The sequence below is a fragment of the Mastomys coucha genome, unplaced genomic scaffold (genome assembly GCF_008632895.1).
Source record: "Mastomys coucha isolate ucsf_1 unplaced genomic scaffold, UCSF_Mcou_1 pScaffold15, whole genome shotgun sequence".
In the NCBI taxonomy this organism is placed as follows: Eukaryota; Metazoa; Chordata; class Mammalia; order Rodentia; family Muridae; genus Mastomys; species Mastomys coucha.
This window is the reverse complement of record NW_022196897.1, coordinates 94,762,924-94,787,418: the sequence shown is the minus strand read 5'-3', so window position 1 is coordinate 94,787,418 and position 24,495 is coordinate 94,762,924. Positions and strand designations below refer to the sequence as shown.

The window sequence follows — 24,495 nt, the reverse complement described above, 5'->3', positions numbered from 1 at the left end:
ACTTTAGCTGATACTGTCTTTTGGCACAAACCGACATACAAACATGTGCAAATACACATATTTAAAAGTAAAAGTTTTGATAAGGTTATGAATAAATATTTGTTGATTTTGACTGGTGAATAAAAAAAGTAAAGTTTGGATAGTTACCTCCTATTCACCATCTCTCAAACTTCTCAAATTTATACTTAAAGGAATATGAAGAAATAATACAGGTACAATACAAGCAACAAATTGGGCCACTTATACACTAAAATGAACTATAGGAGAGTTTGACAAGAAACATGAACACAGTAATTTTTTTTCAAAAAGGAAATACCTAAACACAAACAGATTACTGTACTGCTCAGTGCATCATTGACTTCTACCTATCATCTACCTGTCCTACTTTAATCAGTATTGTTCAAACATTTTACTTTCTCAGAAAGTCTATCTCAGTTGAAATACTTCCAGAAGTCAGAAAAAGTTCTCTTCCTACAAGTAGTTTAAAGAAACATTAGTATATTAATGCTTTGAATAGCTTTTAATCTTTTAGTTCTATGAGTCTGTAATTGAGTTACAGATTTAAGTATTTATGCATATGTATATGACACTTTTGAACACAGCCACATATATTCACTTTCCTGCTGTAATAAGTTGGATCCAGGATAAAAGCTAATAGTATAAGTGATATATGTCTTCATTCCTCATAAATAAAAATTATAATACTTATCTTAGATGAACCACATTCATCAGTAGTAGCATACTGTTTAGAAACAATCTGTAAACACTAAAATGTTGTTATGAAATCTGTAGCATATATCTCAGAAAACAAACAGGAAGAAAAAAACATTTTTTTGTCTATTTTCATTGAGTAGTTTAAAAAAATGTAAAAACATAGCTATGATTTTGTTTTTTACTTATGTGTATGTGGAGGTGTGTGGGTACGTATGTGCCTATGTGTGCCAATGGCCTCAGTGGCTACAAGAGATACCTGAATTCCATCTAGTTAGACTCACAGGAGGTTGTGAGCTATCAGATGTGAGTGCTGAGACCTGAGTTCAGGTTTTTTGCAAGGACAGTGTACACTCCTGACTCCTGAGCCTGGGTGAAATGTGTTAAGTGATTATCTTAGTATGAAAACTATTTCCTAAGTCAATATAATATTAATAAGTCTGTCTAAATAGCTTTAAACCAAAATGTGTGGTTTTATTTAATTCTTATTACAGAAGAAAAGAAACTTGAATTCATGTATAGATGTTTCTCCTAGCAAAATAACTCAAAGTTTCAAAGGTCACAAGTTCAAGTTCAAATTCATCTTGGGTACACAGTGAAATCAGACGCTCAATCCAGGTACTTGAGACCCTGTCTCTAAAAAAACCAAAACTACCTTCCTTAGCCACTCCACCAAAGGCTCCCATACATTTCACACAAGAATAACTTTATTGACTGCCTTAGGCCTCAAGCAAAACAAAAATAACAACAATAAAGACTAAAGCAATATAAACCCTCACCAACATTGACATTTTTAGTCATGACACTAATATGGTTCAGCAGTTTCTATTTTTTACTGAATCTCTTAACTAAAGAGGTATGATTAGTTGTAGACTACCAGAAAAGTCATATGAGACCCTGTCTCGAAGAACTCCCAGCAGCAAAGCAATAATAAACAATATCCAAAAGAAGTAAGCAAGCAAACATGGGTACTCGGAGGTATGCCAGTGGTAGAATAATTGCCTAGCATGTTCAAAGCCCTAAGGTAAGTTAGTACTGAAAAACAAAATCCCACAAAAATAAAAGTTAAGATGCTATCAAAGTATTCATATATTCTATAGTAAATTTATTATATTATTGTGGCTATATAATATTAACTTCAGTAAAGAAAATATAAGTTGTAAACAAAATATTACAAACATAATATAATTTTCCATGTACTGAAGAATTATAGTGGTTAAAGATTAATCCTGCAGTTTGAGTTAAGTCACCCAAACCCCTTTGATCTTTCACTCTGTGAAAAATATTAGAAAATATGACTTCTACTGTCAGAGCACCCATACACATATAAGATGTGAACAATCAAGAAACAATGCAAAGGATCACTACAGACATACTTATGGTTGGATGTGAATAAGTAAACACTGTCATGATGTACTTGGAGAGCAAGAGGCAAATAAAATGCATTTAGGGCTCAAAATATATCTTCTGTTTATTGGTAATGACTAAACATTTTGCCAAGTGGGAAAAATACGAAAGGTTTAACTATAAATATTCCTGTTTCCTTCCATTTGTCATTTGGAGATTATAAGATATTATGTTTTTTACATAGTTCCTTGTAGGCACATCATTTTAGGGGAGACCTAAACTGAAAGTGGCATGCTGCACTCAGTACAAGCATCTGCGGTTGGAGACGCTTCTATTGTTATTTCTCCCTTTATTGTGCTTTAAGATCAAACCATAGACATGAGGGATAAGAAAACAAACCAGGAAGAAAGGTTAGAGACAAATATTACTGTGAGTTTCTAGATGGGTAATGAGGAAGTCTTGGCTTTTCATTTAATGTGAAAATTTTATCAATTCCATAAATAAACCTTGCCCACTAGTACCTGCAGTGACTGAGCTTTCAGTTTTTCAGACCCCAAATAGGTGTACGTTTTACTCTATAGACATACAGATATAAAGATTTAAAGTCACATAAATATCTTGCCCTAAAGCTTAAAGTTTTGACATCGGCATACTACTGACTTTAAAAACAAAATAAACTATTTTTTCTGAATAAGAAGTAATGTATAATAAAAATATAAAATATTCAGGGCTAGCTATGAGTGATAGTGCATGTCCTAAATGACAGCATTCAAGAGGAAGCGGCAGGTGGAGGTGTGAGCATAAGGCCATCAAAATCTATAAAGTCAGTGAGACCCTGTCTCAAAGAACAAAGAAACAACCAACCCTAAGGATATCTTTAATAACAAATGTACAAGAGATATATAAAGAAAATGCTCAAGCTGAGAGGAACAACCAAGATATGAACACGCACTAATCATAGAAATCTGGTAGTAAGAACAAAGATGTAATTCATCATCTTTTGTTTTTCTTTCTTTGAGGTGGGGTTTTTCTGTGTAGCCAGGTTGTCCTGGAACTCACTGTAGATACTAGGTTGGTCTTGAACTCACAGATCTGCCTGCCTCTGCTCCCTTACCCCTTGCTGGGATTAAAGGTGTGCACCCATCAATTTCAAAGAATTTAACTTTCAGCTCCTATATGTAACTACAAAACCATTTAAAACAAAGGATTAAGCTGGGCAGTGGTGGCACACATCTTTAATCCCAGTACTTGGGAGGCCAACCTGGTCTACAGAGTGAGTTCCAGGATAGCCTTGGCTACACAGAAAAATCCTGTCTCGAAAAACAATCCCCCCCCAAAAAAAACAAAAACCAAAAAAACAAAAAACAAAGGATGATGAAGAAAACCAGCATTACCATATATTAAAAACAAAACAACAGAAAGTTAGCAGCTCTGAAGAGTAAAGATTTCCTAAAAAGAATCCCATGTGCCTACTTAGTGCATGTAAAACAACAGTACAATTCAAACACACACAGGAACAACTAGCTTCTTAGAAAACAATGAATTGTCTATGGCCTTACCACCCTGAATGTGCCTGATCTGGGAAGATAAGCAGGGTCAGCCTGGTTAGTACTTGGACAGGAGAAAACAATGTACTAGACTATTAAAATAAATTAGGAGAGGATGGAAAAATGTGAAGTCCAGTGAGGGGGTAGGGGAGGATGAACTGAAGGAAAGAACTAATATCCCTGCCCTTCTCATCCAGTCCTACAGCATTAAATATTATGTAAATGTAATCAACCATCAAAGCTATAGTTCATCACAAAGCCTCTCTCCTGAACTGCAGAGTTTTAGCTGCCCACAATGACATCTCCACTTTGGATATACCTTCAGGAAAGTTTAACAAGGCCCTAACTAAACTCCTATACATAAACTACCCTGACTCTGAAAAACTGTTCTATGTGAAGTCTTTTCCAAGCTTTTTAACATGAACCCATCATTTTAGACATCAAGCTCAAAAATCTTATGAGCCATACTATTCTCTCAGTAATTCTAATTGTTGTCTGAGACAACTCCATCTTTACTTGCTATTATAATACTTCCTAATGCTACAACCTTTCCATACTATAATATGATCTCAACACTGGCAAATTTTAAATCTCAGCCAAACTCACATCTATGCTAAGATCATGCTCAACATATATGTATCACTCAAAATAAATGTGCAATTCCTAATAATAATCCCACGTGCTCTGCCTTCTCCTTAACTCTGATTCTTATCATTTACTTTCTTTTGGTACATTCTTGATTTTCTTGGAACAAGTTAGATGAATCCCCATGCCATGATTAAGTATGGCTCATCCCCCCTACTTGAAAACAAATCTAGATACTCTGGCTATATGTGTAAGATCCTTCAAGTTTATTAGTGAAAACCACCTTACTAAGTTAAAAACAAAACAAAACAAAAACCCAGCATGTTACTTGCAATCTACTCCTAATCTCTGTTTAAGTGACCTATGCTTTCTTCCTTATTAGAGGATCAGTCCAATTATATAGACACTTGTTTTGCACAGTGCTATACTTTTTTCAGAAAATTACATTTACCCTTTTCCTTTCCTCCCATATACTGCCACTATTTTATTTTTAATTCATTTCCTCAGTGAATCTAGTTGTTGCCATGTGCCTGTGTGCATTTCCTAAGTACATCAATATTTCCTAAGTACTTTACATTTAGAAACTCAGTATTACAGAATGAACAAATAAATGTCCTCAGACTTAGATATCTACAAACAATATTTTGCAAAAGGCAATTGTACAAGAAAAGTACTACAATGATTAGTAGGCAATTCATAGAGAAGAGACTCTTAAAGAATAGAATAAATCACATACGCAAAGAAGCAAAAAATGTAAATTGTATTAATGCCCATTAAGTAGACAATGAGCAACAAGCAATTACCAAATACAAAAATGCAACAGAACCTCAGATTTCAAAAGGTAGTACAGCTGGGACTGGTGCTGTAGACATTCAATCTCAGCACTTGGACGGGGGATCTAGAGTCTATCTATGAGTTCACTCAGCTTGGTCTATAAAGCAAGTTCTAGGTTAGCCAGGGTTACATAATGAGGCATATGAAGCTGATTAACCAGTGATGAAATAAAGTCCTTGCCTGGCTTTCTACTTCAATAAAGTACAGAAACAAGTCACTTCTGTAACAGGGAAATGTAAACACTGATAATAAAATAAGTAACACTAGGTGTATAGACATTTTCTCTTAGAGACAAATGATATAAATGGAGGAAATACATATGTAAGATCGACTTCAGAATAACCCAGTGGAGAAGCTGAGGTAGAAGAAAGCAGATGGGTCTCTACTTTCTTTCTTTAGACATAAACACCAGGGTAAGTCACAATTCTTCCTTTCTGAAATATTATTTTCTATACATTTATTATTTTAAATGTTCAATAAGAGTATAAGTTAAATTTATTATGGTTAATATAATCAGCTTTTGAAAGCATGCTCTAAATAAAAATTGCCTCTGATTTAAAGGTTCTTAAGCAACTGAACTGTTTGCTCCTCTCCATGAACATAATTCAATATACCTAAGATCAATAACTATGTTTATAATTACATCAGGCATCTTTCCTTCTATACTTTTAAGACTGCACATATGGAAACAACACATACAGCTCATGGAATAAGAAATCATGTAATTAGTTAATCTATGAAATCAGTTGAACTAAATGTTTAAAACAACCAATCAAAAAACACTGATCACTAAACCTACTTGATATTTTTCTAAAAGAAAATACATGTTTGTAAAATACAACATTTTGTCTTTGCTTTTAAAACATCATGAAAAATAGCCAAATAAATATTTTACTTTATTTCTGACATAGTCTGTACAAGTGTGCTATGTGTGAGATATGGATTAATAACATGATCACACACACATATACACACACACAGACACACGCACGCGTCCGCATGCGCGTGAACAATAGCCATCCAACAGCAGGTGGTTGGTGGTCTTCAGTCTTGGTGCCAAACCCCCACTTCCTCCCCAATATCTTCAATTCACTATAAAGAAAGAAGCAACTGCAAAAGAGGAAAATATATTTTAAGTGTTCCTTTCCAGATATCTCACCTAGGTAAATTCTAATGATAATTAATAATGCTTCAGTAAAGAAAATAGACTAATATATATGTATACATACCTATTTGAGAGTAAAGAGAGGGAAGAATGAAGTGGAGAGATTAAAAAAAGAGAGATATTTAAAAATAATGGACCTAACTCCAGTCATGTTAATGTAAGAAATGTAGAGAGCTCCTACCCAATATTGACAAGGCCCGATTCTACTTACATCCTGAGATCATGAAAGACTGAGTGCATTCAGACTGAAAGAACATGGAGATGTGTGGGTAGTGAGGTGGACAGGATCTCAGAGACGTTGGAGATGGGGAAATAGTATCATCAATATAGTGCATGTAAACATTTTTCAAGTTGAAAAAAATAAGTAGAGAATTTCTGCTAGTGAAATAGATGGACCCAATCCAGACAACCCTTTCTTCCAAAGACAGCTAAAGAATATGCACAAAGGAAAAACATCAGTTTGAAAGCACTGGATTGTTAACAAATCTGTTGAGAGCCATAGGTGAAAGGGAAGGTTGGACACTCAGGATTTCTAAAATTACAGCTAATTTCTCTTTAAGGCTGTTTGCTGCTTATTTAAGTCTGGTTTCTGTTCCTGTTATAAACACTTGACCAAAACAACTTAAGGAGAAAAGGGTTTACTTTAGCCTAAAGTGTCATATATCAACTCCTGGAGAATAGTTTAAGGCAGGAACCTTGAGGCAGGAACTGAAGCAGAGCTCAAGGAAGGGTGCTGCTTACTGGCTTGTTCCCCACTTCTGTTCAGCTAGACTCCTTAATACAACCTACTGTGGGCATGGCCCTTCTCCATCAATTAGCAAGGAAGAAAATGCCTCATAGACATGTCCATTGGCCAATTTGATAGAGGCCATTTATCGTTAGTGAGTCCCTCTTCTAAAGTATATTAAGTTGACAAGCAAGAAAAGCTATAACGCCAGGTGATGTTGTCAAGAAAGCTCAGCAACACTGGGAACACTGAGAATAAGGAGTAATAAAGAGCTTTAGGCTGCCAGGTCACTAGACAATTCTCCACACTGAACTACACCCATGTAAAAACCCAGCACAATTAAAGTACTGGTAAATCACTGGGCATGGTAGTATATATCCATATTCCAACACTCAGAATGCAGACACAGGAGGATTTCAGGTTTGAGGCCAGCCTTGGCTTTAAGTTTCAGGAAGTCTGAATTACATAGTTAAATTCCTGTCTAAAAACAAAACTTTCCTGAAAACTGCAAATAAGAACACGCCCCCCCCCAATAACTAACTCAAACACAAGAATATATAACAGATGATACATCAATGTTACTAGCAATCCAAATAGTAGCACATTCCTTTAGAATGTGGTACTATTTTAGTTTACTAAGAAATTAAACATATGCTCTCCTTAAGCACAGTACTCTTTATCCTAAACACTGGAATCCACAAGTGTTCAGCCACTATTGTTTTTATTTTGGAATGCCTTTATAGACGTGTATCTTGAAGACACAGAATGATCCAACATTTAACATTTCTGACTGTCACATGGGCTTTCCAGTTTCAGTTTTGAGGCATCTGATATTGTAGGTATCTACACACCAGAAGCTTACTTTTTGGGAGTCAAAATACTCAGTAAAGTACTTAAAGTGAAAAAAGGTTTTGGTTATTTGATCTAGCAAATCATTTTGTATGAATTCACAAAAGCAAATATATGTGGTTATGGTGTGAATTTAGAATGACTCACACAGGCTCATGTGTTAAATCAGCTGTTTGTGCTGTTGTGGGAAGATGTGGGGCATAACTGGAAGAGGTAGGAACATGAATTTCAAAGTTATCTGGCCTCCAGCCCCTCACTCATTCTCTGCTCCTTCTCTGTCAACTCTTCCATAATATGACCTAATCACAGTATGATCTGCCCATGGGACTAGGGACTGGTCATTTGCAATATCTTTGACCAAAATAAATTCATTCTTAGGTATCTGGTAATATCAATGTAAACTCTGAGTAACATACACAAACATAATCGAAACACTACTCAACAAAATACTGATCAAATCACTGCAAGTTCTTAAACAAGGCTCATTCCTGATACAGGTAGAATTAAACTGTTTACAAGAAACTAAGTAACTGATAAAAACTGTACAACAAAATGTGCTAATATTCAAGTGAAACCTCATAAAACCTAGGCTTAATCAATAAAACTTATTTGTGAAACAAACCAAGAGAGCTCAGAGAAGGCACATAAACATAACCGAATTGGTAATATCAGCCATCTCAAAGGCAGGGCATTCAACTGCTTATTCTATGTTGCCAAAAAGTATCATGTTAAACCAAACTTATAAGTTAGCTCTGCAAGGAAAATATCTTATTCACAATCTGTAGAAAGATGAGAGATAATAAACATCAACAAAAACAGTGAATTCTATAGCGTTAGTTGATCTTAAGGTTATGTTATTATATACTATAGAATATAATACTTTTACAAACTTTAGCCCTTAATTGAAATTAAAATTTAAGTAAGAATGGGAAGTAAATGAAACTGCTAGTTATTCAGAGCATCAATATATACAAGTTGGTAGGTCCTGGGAGATTCTTGTTAATTAAAATTAGTTAGAAGCTAGATTCTTTGTTAGTGGTAATCAAATAACCAAATCTATTAAAAAGAAACCAATTGTTCTTTAGACTGGAATATAAATAATCTTAGAAATAAGCTTCCATTTATGGAATAAAATAAAAATACTTACAACAAGGAATAGACTGAATTGGTTCAAGCTGTGGGAAGGTCATAAGAAGAGAAATCCCTGGAAGATCACTTTGGTTTGAATGTTCGGTAGTTTGGTCAGCCCAAGCCACCACCTTTTTTCTCTCTACTAAATGTTCAATATCTTTGAAGTCAGAATCAAATGCAGCATTTGACAGGCCAGTTTCGTTCAATCTCCAATACTGTTTTCTTAGGACTGGAAGCAAAGCATTCAATACTCTACAAACAAGATGACAAGAAAGGAAAGAAGACCACTGTTTTAAACACACTATTATAGTTCTTTGGTATAATAGGCAAAATACTACAGTATCATTAAAATGATTTCCTATATAACATTACTTGGCAAATTCTCTTGCCAAGACTGCACCATGTCTATGTGAGGCTAAACTGTCCTTTCCTAAAAACTACTTGTTCACTCTTTCCCTTAATACCTATGAAAATATTAATATTAGTTTTTCCATAATTCAAATTTGCTTTGTAAAAAAATGTAATTCATCCAAACATCTCAGAATATACTTATATTCAGTAGAGAATAAAATGAGTCTTGCATGGGAACCAGGAAAACCAGGATCTACAGGTAGTCCCAGTTTTTCTATGTGACCCTGGGAGTATCTACCCAGATGGAACACTGTCATTTTCCAAGCCCTCAGCCTCTAAGACTCACCTCATGGCTTCCTCAGTCCATGAAGTTAGACGTACAACAGTTGCATCAATATCAATCGTGGACATTTTTGCATATGGCATATACACTATAGTATAGTAACTATACACAGATATAAAGGGAACCATTTTTAACAATGAGCATGGGAAAGTGCCCCAGGATCTGTGACAGGGAACACAACTACAGCTGCACATAGCTATCTGTCTCTGTACTTTTGGGGACCTGTGACAGGGAGCACAGCTACAGCTGCACATATCTATCTGTCTGTATTTTTGGGGATCTGTGACGGGCTGCACATATCTATCTGCCTCTGTACTTTTGGGGATCTGTGACGGGCTGCACATATCTACCTGCCTCTGTACATTTGGGGATCTGTGACAGGCTGCACATATCTATCTGCCTCTGTACTTTTGGGGATCTGTGACAGGCTGCACATATCTATCTGCCTCTGTACATTTGGGGATTTGTGACAGGCTGCACATATCTACCTGCCTCTGTACATTTGGGGATCTGTGATGGGCTGCACATATCTATCTGCCTCTGTACTTTTGGGGATCTGTGATGGGCTGCACATATCTATCTGCCTCTGTACATTTGGGGATTTGTGACAGGCTGCACATATCTACCTGCCTCTGTACATTTGGGGATCTGTGATGGGCTGCACATATCTATCTGTCTCTCTACTGTTCTGGGGAGTAAGATTAGTAGTTCTAAAAGTGCCATGAATGCTTTACTTTTGATGTTTGGAGTATTCCTATAACTTCAAGATTGGAAGTGACAAGGGTTTCACTATATTTATTTAAAGTGTGCATTTAAGCAACAGACATTATCTAGATTGCCTACTTCCTTGGGAAAGCCTGAAATTGTTGTCAGAGAGAACTATGTAAGAGATGACCCCAACAAAACCTCAAGAAACTGGTAGTACTGAGTTTCCAAAGTGTTCCATCATGGGTGCTGTCACAACTGTTTGCTGACATCAAGCATATCCTATCCTCACTGTACAAGATTTTTTTTTTTAAAGCTAGACTCTCATATAGACCAGGAGGGTCTCAAATTTATAGCAATCCTTACGCATCTGCCACTATCATGCTTGAGTTAAGGCAAGCCCATCATTTCTGGCCCTTAACAGGACTATTGAAATTTTATTTGTTCATTCTCTTCAGACTATCCTACAGGTTTCCATTTTGCTGATTTTATTTTTTTATTGTTATTGCTAAACTCACAGCTTTAAGTATAGTAACTATATGAGTCTCATAAACACCAGTAACTCATTAAACTTGGGATTGGTTTTAAGAACTCAGGCACTAGGTATAATAGTAAATTTTTATGAATGAGAAATCTAAGGCTTAGCAATGCTACATAATTTCTACAAGGATATATTGCTAAAATAAGCAAACATGAAGACTGAATCCAAAGTTTACTCACTCTCTATAGTGCCACATTGCTTTTGAAATATTTTGGTCCACAGATTCTTGAAATTAGCCAGGATCCATTTTATCTCATTATTAAGGTAAAAGTTTATCTATGTATCTGAACACAGTGGGGTTAAATAAACTCCTCTGGAAGCCTAAGCTCCTACACGTGACTGTGACTTGAGTAGTAACAAGAGATAGGGATTAGCTGTAGCTGCATATCCACAGTGACTGCAAGGTTGAGTGTGAGGCCCATTTTTATAGAAAAATTAGAATGGATGGCCATTTTTAAAAGACTGAACCTCCCAATCCAAGAAGGGAGATCTTTTTATTTTCTAGTGCTTCCTCAATGTCTTTCTACATTGCTTTAAAAATTTGATTGTACAAGTTTTTCATTTTTGAATGGCAGCATGAAGAGACAAGAATCTCTCACTTTATAGAATCTTAAAGCAATGCCTACCTAAGAAGCTATTAATTGATTTATAAAAAATGACAAAAGGAACTATGCCATACATTTAAAGAAAATCATAAACTGAAAGAATTCGAGAAAAAAAATGCTGTTAGTGAGCAGTACAATGAATATAAGAACAACACAAACAATGGAAACATGCAGGGCAGAGGTGGTGCATGCCTTTAAGTCCCAGAACTCAGCAGGCAGATCTTTGTGAGTTCGAGGCAGCCTGACCTACCAAAGCAAGTTCCAGGATAACCAGGGACTATGTCTCAAAAAAAAAACAAAGCAAAACCAACCAACCAAAGAAACAATAGCAACCACCACCACGAACAAAAACCAATAAATAATTAAATGGAAATATATTTTTTAAATCTGTGAATAATAGCTTTGGAATTTCCATTAGGATGGATGGCCATTTTCATAAGACTGAATCTCCTACTCCTTCAAGAACAAAGATCTTTTTATTTTCTACTGATCTCAATGTCTTTCTTTAGTGTGTTAAAATTTTCATTGGGTAGGTCTTTCATTTTCTTGGTTATGTTTACTCCTAGTTTTTATTGTTCAAAGTTATTACGAATGAGACTGACTTGAATCCTGACTTCTTGTTCAGTAGATCTGTCATTGAAGCTACAGGAAGGATGCTGTATTCATGTGTTGATTTTTTCCCCCATATTTGCAAAGTTATAAGTTATTTTGGTAGAGTCATTAAGTTCTCTTTATATCATTTGTAAACAGGGAAACTGACTTTTCTTATTTTCATCCCTTTCTTTCTCCTGTTTTAATGCCCTAGTTCAGACTTCAAACACTATAGTTAGCAGAAGTGCAAAGAATGAGCACCCTGTCCTATCTCTCTGCTCTTAGACAGAATGGTTTGTTTTTCTCCATTTTGCACAGTGTATATATAGTCTTTACTCTGCTGAGGTAGATCATCCTTCGTCTCTCCATAACTTAGGTCATGAATGGATGTAGGATTTTATCAAAGGCATTTTCTGTATCTATGGAGATAATCATGTCATTTTTATTTTTGTGATACATTACATTTGCTGATTTACATATGCAGAATCCCCAAATCTATGAAGTAAAGGTAACTTCATCATGACTAATCTTTCTGATGTGATTTTAAATTCAGCATGTCAATATTATATCAAAAATTTTTACATCTGTACTCATCAAGGGAACTGCTTACAGTGTGTGGTATTTATCTTGTGTTTGTTATCAGGATAATACTAGCTTCATAAGGAGTTAGGAAACATTCCTTCCTTTTCCATCGTAAAGAACAATATGCATTTTATTGGTGTTAGCTCTTTGAAGGTCTGATACAACTCTGCAGTAAATCTATCTGGCCCTGGGACCTTTTTTATTTGAGAGACTTTTTCTTGTTGGTTCATGTTGTTGTTGTTTAAATTATTTACTTGTTTATGTTTAATTTTCGTAGCTCATATACATCCAGAAATTCCTCCATTGCATTTAAATTTGTTTCTAACTTAGAAAAGTTGGATAAAAGTGGTTTTACCCAGGTTTGAACTCCAGGAGCGCAAACAAACCTCACCAGTTTTCTGGTCAAGATGTACTCCAACCTGTGCAAAAGTGGGGTAAACAACTGACTAGATCTGAAGCATATTCCATGGGACAGAATTCATGTTTGGCACTGAAGCCTGGCTATCAACCTGTGCTAGGGAAGTCATAGGTTAAGTATGGAACTTACTATTGCTGGACTAAATGACTGTACATCATTGCCTTGTAAGTTTCTATGTTTATACTCATAGATATTATCAAGTTCAGAGAAGTCTCTGCATCAAATGAACTGTGGTGAATGCACAGCTGCCAAAGATGGTAAGAAAAAGTAATGACCAAGAGCTCAGCCCTAAATAAGGCATTTATACCACCTCTTCTAAAGATTGAAGAATGCTATCAAAGTAGAGTTGGAAGACAGGCAGAAGTGGTGCAAAAGCCTTCCTCTGGACTTGATACAACCACTGCAATCAGGAATCTACAACAACTTGGGTTAGCAACACTGGACACACAAGAATGGTCCTGTCAACAATCAATTGAGGACGGGAGAAGGCCTCAAAGCGCTCTACCAGTTACATCCGAATTATTGTCAATTGACAGAATTCAGGGATAAGGAACCCATTGTCCCTTGTGTCCCAGCAGACTTCAATGGGTAGATCAAAACTGATAATCATACAGATGGGTGTGGTTAAACTCATTGGGTCACCAAACCAAACCAACGAAAGAGCAAACAAATACACCTCAAATAGACAGGAAGATGAAAAGATGACCTACAGGGAAGAACGAGAGTAGACAGCATTAAATTGGGGAAGAGTGGCAGTGGTTGGAGTGGTCAGTATATATTTTGTACCTGTGTGAAACTGTCCAAGAAAATTATTTACTTAGTAAAAAAATATAAAATATTTGAGACACCTGACACTCCTTAAGAGTTAGTAATAGTAATGAGACCTGAACACATGGAATTTCCCCTAATATTCTTGTTTGGAATTGCATGCTATACAATTTTCCCACTAATATTGTTGTAACAATATTCTTGTCTGTTGCATGCCTCAAGTAAACACAGAAGGATGGACTGGCACACAAGATATGTCTTCTGGACTAAGATTGGAAGCTGCAGGTGAGGGTCATCAAACTTGACTACAGAACTGGCATCGGTATGTGTAGAGGGTATAAGGTAAGAGGGCAAAGCCACCAAAACACCTATTTTAGGATTACTAATGACTGTAAAGAAAGAAAGAAAGAAATCAGTGAAAATATATAAAGAACTATAAAAGAACTGGTTACCAGGAAAAGAGCTACATCCCCAACATTGTCTCAATGTTTTCTTCTTGCATGTTTTCTGATGCTGGCAAACAATTCAAATTAATGAAGCCCTTATCAGATAAAGTGGCGAGCTAAACCTCTGTGTCTGCGGCATTAAGCCTGTAGGTTGTGTAACTCCATGTACTTACGCCTCAGTCTGCCTGTGCTGCTGCTCCTGAAGACAAGCTAGAGTCATCATATGTGCCATTTGTGTTTTCAGCTCTTTGTTCTGGAGGTGTAAATGGTGACAATGAAGATCTTTACTGAGTCCCTAGGATCAATAATGCAAAATGTATTTCAGATTTTAAAAGAATTATACTAATTGTAATATAACATTTCACGAGGGTACCAAGTTTTATTTTTATTTTTTACATTTTGACAATAAGAGATCTGATACAGGGAGTGAAGAAAATACCAACAAGGTAAGAGTTTAAATGTCTTCAGAAAATGAAATGTTTGGTGCCCAGAAAAAGGCATACTATAATGACAGCTTCTCTGATGATCTAATTTGTTTACAATACTTTCATACAGTAATAACAAGTTTTTGTTTAAATGCTACTACTAAAAGAGGCATTCTTTGAGAAGTACATTTAAAGATGGACAACCCCTACCTTCAAACACTGCCATGGCACTCAATAAGAACACTATTTATTCACTCTGTAACTCCATTTCTACTAGCAGGAACATTTTACCCAAGGACAGACTATGATCAGTTCAGTATACAAGCCAGTGGTTGGAGTTGCATGCTACACATCCTAACCCCCAATGTTCCCCACCCCCACCATATTCTTCATCTTACAGAAATAAAAAATCTTTTGAACATTCCCATTTTTTAAACACTATTCTGTTTAGGGCCGTGTACGCTCTAATCTACTACCTATGATTTATTCATCATCCCTGAAATGCATTAAAACTTAAATTTAAAAAATCAGCTCAGTGGATATAGTGAAGTATGAATAAAACAGTTTTAGCATCTTTAACTGTTTAATGGAAAAGTTAACTTCTGGGAACATTCTGACTGGTTAGCTAACAATCTAATAAACAGTAGAGATATGACTGGAATTTTCTTCTAAAAAGATTTTCATACTTCATTTTGATATTTTCATACACCTTTGTAGTCTACAGTTGAACACAGATTCTTTAAAGTATAGATTTGTCTGTTTTTTCTTAATTTGTTTGTTTGTTTTTTTTTTTTTTTCTTCAGACAGGGTTTCTCTGTGTAGCCCTGGCTGTCCTGGCACTCACTCTGTAGACCAGGCTGGCCTCGAACTCAGAAATCCGCCTGCCTCTGCCTCCCAAGTGCTGGGACTAAAGGCATGCACCACCCCCGCCCAGCACTTTGGTATTTTTATGATTACCAATTTATTATGTTCAGAGTCAAAGGAGGAGTATAAAGTATTTTTTTGTTTGTTTTGTTTTTTTTCAAGACAGGGTTTCTCTGTATAGCTTTGGCTGTCCTGGAACTCACTCTGTAGACCAGGCTGGCCTTGAACTCAGAATTTGACTGCCTCTGCCTCCCAAGTACTGGGATTAAAGGCGTGTGCCACCACTGCCTGTAGAGACATAAAGTATTAATATCTTAGTAGTGACAAATAAATATAGCTCTTGGTGAGGTTTGTTAAATATAAAATACTTATTGGTGATAGGAACACTGACAGAGAAATGTTACTTTGAGATTCAAGAAAATGTACTGCAGGCTAGCTCACAGACTAATCTGGTGGGGGCATTTTCTCAATTGAGGTTTCTCTTTAAAAATGATTTTAGTTTGTGTGAAGCTGACATAAAACTAGCCAGCACAATTCATTTACATAACTCACCTTTATACTTTAAGAAATATATCATGTATTTTGGATAAAAACACTTTTATGGAACCAGGATATGTCTAGAGGATTGACCTATGAGTCATTTGATTTTTTTAGGGATATGTTCAGTCTTGAAACAAATGTCAGCTCAAGCCAAATACATGGCCTTTATGGAGATCAGTTTACTTGACTAAAATGTAAATGCTCAACTTACTCATCTTCCACGGTCTCCTTATAGTTTGCCAGTTAGAAAATCAAGTAAGTGTATAAATATGTTTTATAAACAGCTACATCTGTTTTCCTTACAAAACAACAATCACACATATTAAAAACCAGCTCTTCCTTATTTTTTATCCTCTGAAACCAATCAATCATAGAGCTAGGATAGATGACCTTGGGAAACCAAGATTGCGATCTTAGTGTGTTCTTGTCTCAATACACCAATGATGAAATTTCATGAGAAGACTACAGTCTTTTACAATAAGAACAATTCAGCTACTAACAGCTGAAGTAAGATGGGAGGCAACAGCCAGTCTCAGAAACCTAAAGTACCAGACTGTGCCAGGTTTGTTCACCTACAATAGACAGTTTACAGTAGGGGCAGGACACTGACACTGTCACGTTAGCTCTCAAAGTTTTAGTTTACTTGTAGTGGAGAAAGTCAGAAAGGCCAAGTGATTATGATTACATGTATACCCTCTTTCTTTCTGAACAGATTAGAACACTTCTCAGTGATGTGACTCCTGTCTCTCTGTCCAAAGGATTAAAGCACAATTCATTCTACATTAAAAAAAAAAAAAAAAAAAAAAAAAAAAAAAAAGAAACAAAGAAAGGCCAAGTGCTACATACAGTATGATATTGAGAGATAGTAGCCTGAATTAGGGTTATGGCACTGCTGGGTAGAAATGTGAATAAAGAGTAGATAAGTTGGAGGACATAGAGAAAACAGTATTTATTTCAAAGTCATAAGGAAGCAGTCTTTGTAGACAGTTAAGGACTGTGGGTAAGTCTCTCTGTGAAGTTAGGTTATACTTTGTTTATACAGGAAATAAGTGCTTACAACTAGGCAATTGCTTCATCTGTGAAAACATCTTGAGAAAATAGAACTAATAGGAGCTAGGTGGTAGAACTTGGAATTCTTTCCTTCTTCATTTATAATAAAATATATAAAAGACTAGCCAAAGCTACACAGAGCGCTCTCCTAACAGAAACTCTAGTTTTGAATACCTATATATTTACATATTAAAACACTTTAAATTCATTGATAGTACCTCAATGATACTAACTTTATAAACACTACAACATTGAAAAATAAGTAGTACCATGTTAAACCCACGCATACTTTAGGTAATTTTTAAATAAACAAATTAAATTTAAGATTCAAATTATTCACTTTCCAGCTTAACTGGTGGGTACACTCCTACACTGTGCCATACAACTGAATATGGGTAGTAGGAGTAATGTAGCCACAGTAAACAGTTTTGAAAACAACAATCACAACATCACAACAAACAGGAAGATATTTTTCTGACTGCATATCCTCAGAATGAATCACATGAAGTCACTGTAAAACTGGTCCTGAACACACAGCACTGAGGCTCCCTGAAACAGCCTGGCTCATTCAAGACCATTGGGTGCTACAAATTGTAGTATTTTTACGGTACATACAAAGCTTTCTATTCTACAGAAACACAATGACTTACTTAGGGAAAATAAAGACTCTTAGTACCATTCTCCAGCATCTAAATATCAAATCTATTTTTGGATTGTACTATGCTAGTATGACTTTACAGATCACTGTTTAAGATCATAAGCTTCTTAAAACTTTATTAAATGATTTTTGACTTGCTTGTGATCATGAAAGAATTTTCAATGTGGCCCTACATAAAACCTGTCATTTTGTATTATGCACTACAAAAAGTTAACATTCTTGGTATTCCAGATCATTAAAAAAAAAAAAAAAAAAACTGATTAATTTTAAAATGTTGCTCTGTGAACAAGATTTCATCAGTATTCAGTCTTGCCTTTGCCTTTAATAAATGGTAAACACACATGCACACACACACTCCCCCAAAAATGGCTTTAAAATAAATTCTTGTATTATTTATAATGTGTAAATGCTTTTCCTGTATATCTATTATATACTTAAATATTCAGGGTCACAAAAAAAATTTCTCAAAACTAAATTGTGAGTGGAAAAAGTTAAAGAGGCCTAAATCATGAAGCCTGAAGTAGTTTGAAATAGAATTACTTAATTTTAACTTAAGAGCTACTTTATAAGACAGCTACTTAATAAACATTTAAAAATAAGTTGAGCCTTTTGATAGTAGAAACCACAGACCGATTAGGTAATCAGTAAGCTTATAGTCATACTCATTAAAACCAATAAGGTGAACTAAGTCAATCTAGAGAAATGGGGCAACAGTTATTATGTGAAAGATATATGTACTCAACAAGAAAAGAAGCATAAGAAGCTCAGTTATACAAGCTAAATCATATGTAGATATCTGTACCTCTGGAATATCACCATTTTGACCTAAGAGTCGCATTTCGCTTTCCACTCGATGTAGCCAATTAGTATTTTCATCAAATTGTTTCAACACCTCTTCTTTCTTTTTCTCTAGGAAACAGCGGTTGTTTTTTAACTTTTCAAGTCTGTGATCTCGTTTACAAGTAGCCTGAAACACAACAGTGTATTTAATAGTATACCTAATTGTTATATTTTATGTGTACAACACTAAAAAAGAAATACATTTTTCTTCTGCTGGTTTACTCCATTATGTTAAGCCATGCTTGCCATTTCCTCATTAAAATATCATGGCAAAATAGGATATAAATTGTAAGTCATTTTACAAAATTACATTTTGAGAATTTATGGCTCTAAGAAACCCAGTGGATAAATGGAAAAATTATGAATTTTTTTGTATGCTACATTTGTAAAGTTCATATAAGGTTAGATAAATTTCATAATTTCTTTAATCAAAATAAAAAACATGCACACTCCAGTCTTGTCTTTTCTCCAATCTGAAAGAACAAAAGAGTCCTACTATTCTAATTGTCTGCTCTAAATGAGAGAAAAATGTATCAGAGCCATTCATCAATAAGTGACCTCGCCTATAGTCAGGGTGAGTACCAAAACAGATATACTAAGTATACTTGGTATTTTACATCTTAATAAGATATCTCTGGTCATATTTGGTCTTCTGATAGTCTTATACCCCAAAGGCTATGGGTCAAAATAGTTTGGTCTCTTTGGGCAATTTGCCAATGGATACCCAACCATCATTTATGCTAGTGCACCTAAAACAGAGAGTCCTCAGAAATTAGAACCAACAGAGCGACACATTCTTGGTTAAAGACTTTTTCCTCTTTGGGTAATAAATTATCATTCTAAAAATTATTCATTTTTAATATTTTTAGGCATAGGAAAATCTTCATTTTGGTAAAGGATATTAGCTTGCAAGTATTTAGTGCCAAGCAAATGTGACTGCCATTAAGTTAAGAATCAGCTTCTAGATATCTATACATTTCCCTTAACTTCCCTTCAGGGAAAATAAAATGGTTAAGGAAAAGCAGAGACTCACAGGAAGCTATGGTCAAATGATCAGAGAGTGTGATTGATAAGCAGTGCCATTCATTCCTATCAGGGTTCATAGCCTCTTTATTGTCACTTCTCTAATTATATCCTAAATAATTTTTTTCCTCTCACATCAAACCTTAGCAAAACAAAACAGCTGCTTAAACAAACAAAATACCTGTTTTCTCCCAAAACAGGAACAAAGGATTGAATATAAAATGCTAACATAACAGATGCTATACTGTAAAGGGTCCAACTTTAGAAGCGGCACCTGTAGTCTTCACATGAGGTTGTGGGGTCCTTCAAGGGAGGTCACTGGCTCAAAATAGTTTTTATAATACTTAGAGTTCATTAGCCTTTTAAGTAGTCTATACAAAAAATATTTTCAAACCAATGATTTATTTTAACATATGAGCATTTTGCTCTGATGGGAGAATGTACACCATGTGCATTCCTGCTTCTGACAGAGGTCAGAAAAGATCATGAGGTAACTAAGAACTGAAGTGATCTATGGACATGAAGACAAGAGAACACCAGAAAGGCCCTACTTGAAAACCCCAAAGAACAATTTTGACTTCTAAGATCCATCAAATTTATTCTCTATGATCGGCATTCTGGACACTTTCCAATAGTGTACTCTGTTCTACCAAGAAAAGGTGTTTGGTGACACAATCTTAAATATGTATAGCAAATTCTGACATAAAAGTAGAAGATTTCCCCATTGAGGGTTGAAAGAACTTTATACATTCAACACACAAAATGTTTAGAACAAAACAGGTCATGGGAGAAAAATCATGATTCTAAAATTTTAGGTGTCAATATTACTTTGTGAAAACAAACAAAACCCCCAAACAAACAAATCAGAAAAAGAAAACAATTCCCCAAAACAAACAAAAAACCAAAAAAAACCCAACCACAAGACTCAAAACCCCACTACCATGATGTGACAGTTTCGATTATCTCACAAGCAAATCAACAGAGCGAAGAGTACAAATTCTAGCACTAGCCTCCTAGAGTTTAAATCCTAGCTCAGCTACCTGTGGTCTTGTATTACAATGGACAAAGTGAGTTACTTGTAGCCATACTTAGGACGGAGAATATTAAATACTTTATGGAGTTTTTGACAATTAAATAAATTAATATATGTAAACTGCCTAAGCATTGCCTGCTACTATATGATAATGTAATTCTTAAAAATTCTAGTGTATAAATCTTTTAATTTTTGAAAATCTGTTTTCTTCACATTGAGGATTTCTTTATTGCAAGTCCTTATCTTTGATTTCTTTATCTTCCATTCCTTTTTCATTACTAGACAATTATACAGTCTCCCCTAAATTATTCAGTATTTAAATTCTAGGGTTTCTGTCTAACATGTTGAGTCTCCTATGGGGAATGTCTTAGAGTTCTGGACTGGAGTGGAAGGGTTATTTCTAGGGTAGTTTTGCATTGCTTTTGCCAGGTTCCCAGAGGTAGCACTGGTTTGATGCCATTTTATATGTCAACTCTAGGTTATTTTCTAAGTAAAAATGCATAGGCTTTACCATCACCATGTTGAAATGCACCCCTTTATTGAGTCTTTGGATGAGATAACTTTCTTACACCTGCTCTTTTCCCCCTGGTATCTCTTTCTCCCACAGCATGAAGGATGTACTTCTCTGAACTTTCTTATTGTACTTGACGGCTCTTATTTTAAGCTACTGTGTTGTTAGTGGCTCAAACCAAAGGTAGGGTAGTGAGAACAGTCTCTGAGTTGAAGAGGAGAGAGGAACATAGCATTGTATTTAAAAACAGTACAATACTGAACTTTGGTTAGATTTTATTAAGACCAAACAGTCATGCCAAACAAGATCAGTGATAAAATATTCTTTTCTGAATAAGAACGAAAAGATCCCCTCTTGGTCTAAGTTGTAAAGTGTTGGTGCATCGAAAAGGCTGCTTCTACTTACAGACCCTCCAACAAGAAATAAGTGCAAGTTAATGTTTGCTTTTTAAAGTTTTGTAAGTGTTTGCAATGGTTCCCACAGCATATCCAAGTATCAGAGAATGAGTAATTATTGGTGCTTATCAAATCTCTAGAGGTTACATATTTCTACACTCTCTGAAGTTTAGGTATATAGTAGCCAAGTACCTTTTCTACTTTGTCTTCAGAACACATCATCTCAATCTGTTTATGGCACTCTTGGTGATAGGATGACTTTAGTTCATTTTCTTTAAGTAACATTTCTAACTTCAGATATTCTTGCCTGATTCCTTCTCGATTCTGGAATAAGCATTTCAGAATTTCCTGAAATCTACCAAAAATAAAATACAGCATTATATTTCATTAAATTTGTATTATATTATATATATCTTACTTAAATAACATGTATTACTCAGATTATACTCAACAATAAACAACTTTCTCCCATCACGAAATGTTTAGATGAGAATATCAACTTAATTTCTATTACTTAAGGTTTCTTTCTACTGCAAAGAAAATCATGTTATTTAAATATTTAGGTTTCACAAGGCTTCTGATCTTAGTAATATGCTGCATTTTTTTCCTATGTAGTCTAATTGCTTAGCAGAAATGAAATGGATGATAGCCTGGATCGGTACTACGGCAATTCTCACAACCCTAGGAACACTGCAGCATTATGTGCAGCTTGGTGTTGGCTTTCTGTGAAGAAAAAGCAACAGGAGGCATTATCATATGGTATCTCCACAGCTCCCTAGGGAAAACGAGAAAACCAGTTTTAGCCTCAAAGATTATTATAGTCAAAATAGACCATAAGGCAAGGTACCCCCTACAGTTTGGCTGAGAGTCAACTGACACAGGCAGGTCCCAAAACATCCACGTTAACAATGTGGCAAACCTAGAAAAGAGGCTGCAGATTCCTTCTCCAAAGGACAAACTAAAGAATCAAATTTGTGGAATTTATTACATGCCAAAGACCCAATGATATAAAATTAATTAAACCCTATGAAAATTTTTGTCCTTTCAGGAAAAATAACACTGGTCAAGACAGTATTTTCGTCTTATAACAATCCTACTCCTACAAAACTATCTAAAGAAAATTAACTACAGAGCTTTTAAAATAAAATCAAGTCTACACATTTAAAAATAAATGTTCCTTGGGTAGAATTTTGATTATTTTGTAAGGATCTGTGGCAAAGGTACTGCCAATTTATGTCATTAGTTCTTAATGAAACTCATTAAGCCACAGTACACTGACTTACTACTATAGTTTTGTTAAGCTGATGACTATTTTATAGGAAGCGCATGCAAACACTGTGATTTCACTATACTGTATTATACAATGCTAGTGCCAGTAAATGAACTGATAAGTTATCTTTATGTTATATCCCAAAACAATATTTTAGTTTTTGTAACTTTTTAATTCAATGACAGAGTTCAATAATGTCAAATTTGTAATTTTTTGGTCTAAATATTTTACTTGGTATCTACTGTTTTTGGAGAAAGTTAGTCAATATCAAGGGTTTATAGGTAATGTCTTAAAAAACAAAAACAGAAAACCCCCAAAAGCCAACAAAAAACCCAAAAAATGCTGAACTTTTGGGCTGATATCCACTTATCAGTGAGTCAGAATACCCAAGATACAATTCACAGACCACATGAAGCTCAAGAAGGAAGACCAAAGTGTGGGGGCTTCAGTCCTTACTTTTGTTACTCCTTAGAAGGGTAACAAAATACTCATGGAAGCAAATACAGAGACAAAGTGTAGAGCACAGACTAAAGGAAAGGCCACCCAGAGACTGCCCCACCTGGGGATCCATCCCATATACAGTCACCAAACCCAGAAACTTTTGTGGATGCCAAAGAAGTGAATGCTGACATGAGCCTGATATGGCTATTTCCTTAGATGCTCTGTTAGAGCATGACAAATACAGAGGTGGATGCTCGTAAACTGAGCACAGGGTCCCCAATGGAGGAGTTACAGAAAGGACTGAAGGAGCTGAAGGGGTTTGCAAACCCATACAAAGAACAACAATATCAACCAACCAGAGCTTCCAAGGTCTAAACCTCCAACCAAGGAGGACACATGGAGGGACCCATGGCTCCAGCTGTATATGTAGCAGAGGATAGGTTTGTTGGGCATCAATGGAAGAAGAGGCCCTTGGTCCTGTGTATGGGAATGCAAAGGTAGGGAGTTGGTAGTGGGTGGGTCAGTGAGGGCACACCCTCATAGAAGCAGGAGGAGGGGGGATTTTCAGGGAGGAAATCGGGAAAGGGGATAACATTTGAAATGTAAATAAAATATTCAATAAGAAAAAAACCCACATAAAACAGAAATAAATCATATGGGGCTCAGTAGTAACTACTTTCTAGTCATTTAGAATGTTTAAATTAACGACAAAATTTTGCACTAATGTTTTTAGGTGAGACACAGTGAATTAGAATTTACCACTTCCTTGGCATAGTCACAGCAGATTTTTACATCTGTTGTTTATAAAAAAATAATTGTATTTTTTTCCTTTTGTATACTAGTTTTACAAATACTCTGGAGTAAGAAAATACTGCACACATATTAAAAGGAGCATCATAGAGAACTGGAACAGTTTCTTCTGAGGAAAAATCAAAAAGGGTTAAAGGATCCATAACTTTATACATAAATAACAGATCATTTCATGGCTCAAACTATCTCCCATGTAAAAAATTTTACCAGAAAGGAAAGTTAGGGGATTGTAAAGCCTACTTAGCAATTAAGACGAGTTAAGAGCACTCAGCAAGCATCCAAATTCTGTTCACAGCACTCATGCTGGACAGATCACAACTGCCTGTGCTCCAGAGAGATCCAGCCCATGTGCACATACACATGTTCACACATACATAACTTAAAAACTT

The 24,495-nt window shown here is 35.4% G+C and overlaps 1 protein-coding gene across 2 annotated transcripts in view; it reads right to left on the bottom strand.

The window, feature by feature from the left end:
- Kif18a (kinesin family member 18A) overlaps nucleotides 1-24,495 on the bottom strand; it is a 56,289-nt gene that overhangs the window by 11,277 nt on the left and 20,517 nt on the right. For both annotated transcript variants that reach the window (XM_031371306.1, XM_031371307.1), the window contains exons 10-13: nucleotides 21,778-21,940; nucleotides 18,586-18,750; nucleotides 14,420-14,541; nucleotides 8,913-9,148 (exon numbers count right to left, since the gene is read on the bottom strand). In XM_031371306.1, the coding sequence (XP_031227166.1) occupies nucleotides 8,913-9,148; nucleotides 14,420-14,541; nucleotides 18,586-18,750; nucleotides 21,778-21,940 (686 nt within the window). The remainder of the gene's footprint in view (nucleotides 1-8,912; nucleotides 9,149-14,419; nucleotides 14,542-18,585; nucleotides 18,751-21,777; nucleotides 21,941-24,495) is intronic.